The 5,047-nt window shown below is 41.8% G+C and overlaps 1 protein-coding gene across 1 annotated transcript; it reads left to right on the top strand.

Annotated features, from left to right (window-relative positions):
- The first annotated feature begins 1,279 nt into the window (after positions 1–1,279).
- Positions 1,280–4,806, top strand: LOC144598058 (uncharacterized). Its single transcript, XM_078407939.1, has 2 exons — positions 1,280–1,623; positions 4,515–4,806. The coding sequence occupies exons 1-2, from the start codon at positions 1,280–1,282 to the stop codon at positions 4,804–4,806; spliced, it is 636 nt and encodes a 211-aa protein (XP_078264065.1).
- The last annotated feature ends 241 nt before the right edge of the window (positions 4,807–5,047 follow it).

Raw genomic sequence — 5,047 nt, forward strand, 5'->3', positions numbered from 1 at the left:
CTCCTGAAGCCACATACATTTCTTCACAGTTAAACATGCTGCCTATTGTTGAGTCATATGCAGATTTTGATGTTGTGCCTTATATCCGAGCCCAGGTTATTTACATATATTAAGAGCAACAGTCCCAACACTGACCACTCAGGTACATTTGGGGCAGCACGGTGGCGCAGCAGTAGAGTTGCTGCATTACAGTGCCAGAGACCCAGGTTCAATCCTGACAATGGGTACTGTCAGTACAGAGTTTGTACGTTCTCCCTGTGAATGTGTGGGTTTTCTCTGGGTGCTTCGGTTTCCTCCCACACTCCAAAGAGGTTCTGGTTTGTAGATTAATTGGCTTCGGTAAAAATTGTAAATTGTCGTTAGTGTTAATGTACGGGGGATTGCTGGTCGGCGCAGACTCGGTGGGCCGAAGGGCCTGTTTCCGCACTGTATGTCCAGACTAAACTAAAATTAAATATTGCTATTATGTCACTCCAATCTTGGTCAATCTCAGCTCAGTTTCAAGTAGTTGTAGGGGTCACTGCAGAAGAACAATCTCCAAACTAAGGGATATTATTGAGACTCAAGGAGCTGCAGATGTTGGAATCTTGGGTAAAACCCAAAGTGCTGGAGGAACTCAGTGGGCCAGACAACATCTGTGGAGGAAATGGACAGATGACGTATCGGGTCGAGACCCTTCTTCAGACTGAAGAGAGGAGTCTAGGGGAGAGAAAGCTGGAAAAGTGAGATGGAGGAAGGACAAAGCCTGGCAAGTGATAGGTGGGGACAGGTAAGGCGGGCGGGGGAGAGGGGGGGTGGGCGGGGGGGGGAAGGATTGCTTGGCAGATGGGTGGTGTAAGTGACAAAGGCTCTTAGAAATAGAGGCACATCATTAGGCATCCCTGATATTGATTTTTGGCAACCAAAATTTAATTTTTCAACGGTAATATCATACATGTCAAGGTATTTATTTTCCAGTAATGCAATAAGGAATTGAAAATGTTGTAAGTACCCGCTTTGTGTAAAGCTAAATGCAAGCTCAAGGAACATTTCCTCAATTTTGATCTTTGGGTATTTTAATGTTATTTCTAATCGTGTTGTAAAATGAAATCTGATTATTAGAGTGGTATTTGTTAATGTTTCATCAATTCTGGCATCATTACCAATTCCTTTCCTCTATCTGTAACAGTGTCTTCTAGGTTTGGATCATGACTTGCCTAACAAACTGATCAAGAGGCTTCATCTCGCCACATGTCAGGCTTTCAGCTCAATCTGACTCCCAGCTTTGTACACAATATAAATGGCATTTATTCACAAGCGTAATAAACTTACAATCGGAGGAGGCGTCCTTCTTATGTCCGGAGCCATTTGTTTTGCCTGGTGGAGTAATAAAGAACCACATCCTACAATAAGTCCAGAAACGTCACTCAATGAACACGCGGAGACTTACATCCAACCATCCACCTTGTGCCTGTTCCTGAGATTAATCAGTGTCCTATTATGCTTGATTGGAGGATTCTTGCTGTTTTCTGGTCTCCTGTTGTCTGGAAAGTGGAACAGGCAAATGTCCAGGGGAGACACACGGATCAATAGACCTACCTCGTTTGATCACACAATGGAATGGAGAGCCATGTATGTGCACAGGTAGGGCAAAACAGCAGATTGATCCGATTTCAGAAAGAAAAAAATCCAATAAGTTGATTCCCATTATTTGTGAGGCAGTTTTTTTTTTAAACAGAGTCAAAACTGATTAGAAATAAGCAATAATAAATGCTAGCCTTGACATTGGCAGCAGAAAATGAACACTTAATAAATCAGTAAAAATCACCCTCAAAGAAATACACAAAAATTGCTACTAAAATGCTTCTTTAGGATATAATGATGATATCTACAGTAATTGCTCAAGTAATAAAATAATTAATATAATACTTAATAAAATAGAAAACTTATTTTATTGCTTCACTTTCTGAAGTGTCTAATCGAATAGATACCTCAGAAAGTGAAGAAAATCCATCAGTCTTTCATGAATAGCAGAGACGTTGTGATAAATATGCACAAGAACAATAGTCTACAAGCCCCAATAAGTTTTCTGAGCTGGGAATAGTCAGCTGTCATAGTAATAGATAAAATGCTCACTTTATCTGTTTGGATCAGAGCTTTCAATTAATTATTTGGCCACGTGCAGCTTTTGCTGGAAGTTGCTGGTAGCTTCAGTGATAAGTATTCCAAGACCTATATTTTGAAGAAGTGTCCAAGAAAGTCATTGAGGGTGGTAGATGTAGTCTATATGGATTTCAGCAAGGCCTTTAATAAGGTTCCACATGGTAGGCTGCTCTGGAAGGTTAGTTTATTTGGGATGCAGGGAGAACTAGCTTATTGGATCTAGACACAAGGAGCTGCAGATGTTGGTTTACAAAAAAAAGACACAAAGTGCTGGAGTAACTCAGCAGGTCAGGCAGCATCCTCTGGAGGACATGAATAGGTGATGTTTTGGGTCGGGACCCTTCTTTAGACTGATTGTAGTAGGAGTAAGAAAGCTGGAAGAGAAGTAGGGGAAGGACAAAGCAAGGCAAGTGATAGGTGGATACAGGTGAGCGGGTTCCCCATACTTGATCTCTCTGCCTCCATCACAGGTAACATACAGTGGACTGACATCCATTTCAAAGACATTGACTTCCACAGTTATCTGGTCTACACCTCCTTCCACCTTGCCTCTTGCAAAGACAACATCCCTCATCTCTATCCACTTTGGAGAGGGGCAGGGGCTTTGTCCTGCCCGCAACTCCCCTCTGCCTTTCTGTCCCATACTCCAATCAGTCTGAAGAAGGGTCCTGGCCCAAAACATTGCTTACTCTTGTCCTTCAGCGATGCTGCCTGAACCACTGAGTTACTCCAGCATTTTTGTGTCTTTCTATAGTTAGTAAGGTTGCAGATGATACTAAAATTGGTGGTATCGCAAACGGTGAAGACGGTTATCAAGAATAATAGCGACATCTTGATTAGTACTGTACGTGGGCCGAGGAATGGCAAATAGAATTTAATTCAAGTAAGTACAAGATGTCGCATTTTGAGAAGTTAAACCAGGGTATAACTTTCACAATGAATGGTAGGGACTTGGGATGCTGTAAAACAGTGGGACTGAGGAATACAAAGTTCCCTTAAAGTGGTGTCACAGATAGACAGGGTAGTAAGGAAGACTTCTGACTTTCAAGATATTGAGTACAGAAGTTGGGATGTTATGTTGCAATTTTACAATACGTTGGTGGGGCTGCACTTGGAGCATTGCGTTTAGCTTTGGTCTCATTGCTTTCAGAAATATGCCATGAAGCTGGAAATGATTTATCAGGATTTTGCCAGGACATGAGGGACTTTACTCTTTAGAACATAGTAGCTGAGCATTAGAAAATCATGAGGGGCATAGATATGGTGCAAGTACAGTCTTTTTTTTGCCAAAGTTGGATGATCAAGAACTAGAGGCAATAGATTTATAGCGTAGGTTTACTAGGTTAATTCCCGGAATGGCGGGACTATCATATGTTGAAAGACTGGAGCGACTAGGCTTGTATACACTGGAATTTAGAAGGATGAGAGGAGATCTTATCGAAACGTATAAGATTATTAAGGGGTTGGACACGTGAGAGGCAGGAAACATGTTCCCAATGTTGGGGGAGTCCAGAACAAGAGGCCACAGTTTAAGAATAAGGGGTAGGCCATTTAGAACTGAGATGAGGAAAAACTTTTTCAGTCAGAGAGTTGTGAATCTGTGGAATTCTCTGCCTCAGAAGGCAGTGGAAGCCAATTCTCTGAATGCATTCAAGAGAGAGCTGGATAGAGCTCTTAAGGATAGCGGAGTCAGGGGGTATGGGGAGAAGGCAGGAACGGGGTACTGATTGAGAATGATCAGCCATGATCACATTGAATGGCGGTGCTGGCTCGAAGGGCCGAATGGCCTCCTCCTGCACCTATTGTCTATTGTCTATTGTCTATTTAAGGTGAGAGGGGAAAGATTTAATGGTGACCTGAGGGGCAAATGTTTTGCACAGGAGGTGGAACGAACAATTGAAGAAGTGGTTGAGGCAGGTACAATAAAACTTACCACAATTAAATAGCAAAACACTGTATGCATACAATTTATCCAATATTTAAACCCCCATTATGGTTATGCACCCACATATACAGACCGAGGCTGTATATGTATATGTATCTCACAGTCTGAAGAAGGGTCTCGACCCAAAACGTCACCTATTCCTGCTCTCCAGAGATGAATTGCTCCAGCATTTTGTGTCTATCTTCGATGTAAACCATCATCTGCAGTTCTTTCCTACACCCACAAATTCACGCTGTCTATATCTGTATAAAGTAACTCTAACAGTCAATTTATTTTAACTACAATATTCCCAGGTTATTAATATAAAGACCAATAAAACTATTTACGCACTTAAATCATTATTCCATTAAACTACCAATAAACACGATGTATCCCAAAGCAAAATCTCAATTTTCGTCACAAACATTTTTTGTTCTTTCTTTTCTAGAGCTTCTTTGTACAATCAGGCACTCAACTCCAGATCAGTGATGGTGATGCCATCTGACAATCTTCTGATTCCTGTTGCTCCCAAAAACCGAGATCTTCCTCCATCGTATGAAATGGTATCAGACATCAGCAGGGTTCAGCTTCTACCCTGTACGCGCACCCTATCTGACAGTGCACTTCCACAGAGGGAGCCAACTCAGACTGTGCAGGAGGAACATTGGTCAGGCTCTCGAACATCAGACGCCAACATCACCCCTCCGCCCAGTTACAACAATCTCGATTTACATGTTTGATGATGCCTGGAAGGGCAAAATTCTCAGTGACCTTAAATAAACCATTTCAAGGTTTTCGTAGAGTACTCTTTTCACTTGGACATTCAGTAAGGATTTTTTTTTTTTCCTAAGTTAGCCATTTATAATTCCAGTTTCAGATCATAATTAAAAAAGGCACAAAATGGTGGCATAACAGCATCTCTGGAAGACATAGGTAGACGACGTTTCAGGTCGGGTCTTTCTTCAGACTCTTCAGTGTCAT

The sequence above is a fragment of the Rhinoraja longicauda genome, chromosome 11 (genome assembly GCF_053455715.1).
Source record: "Rhinoraja longicauda isolate Sanriku21f chromosome 11, sRhiLon1.1, whole genome shotgun sequence".
NCBI lineage: Eukaryota > Metazoa > Chordata > Chondrichthyes > Rajiformes > Arhynchobatidae > Rhinoraja > Rhinoraja longicauda.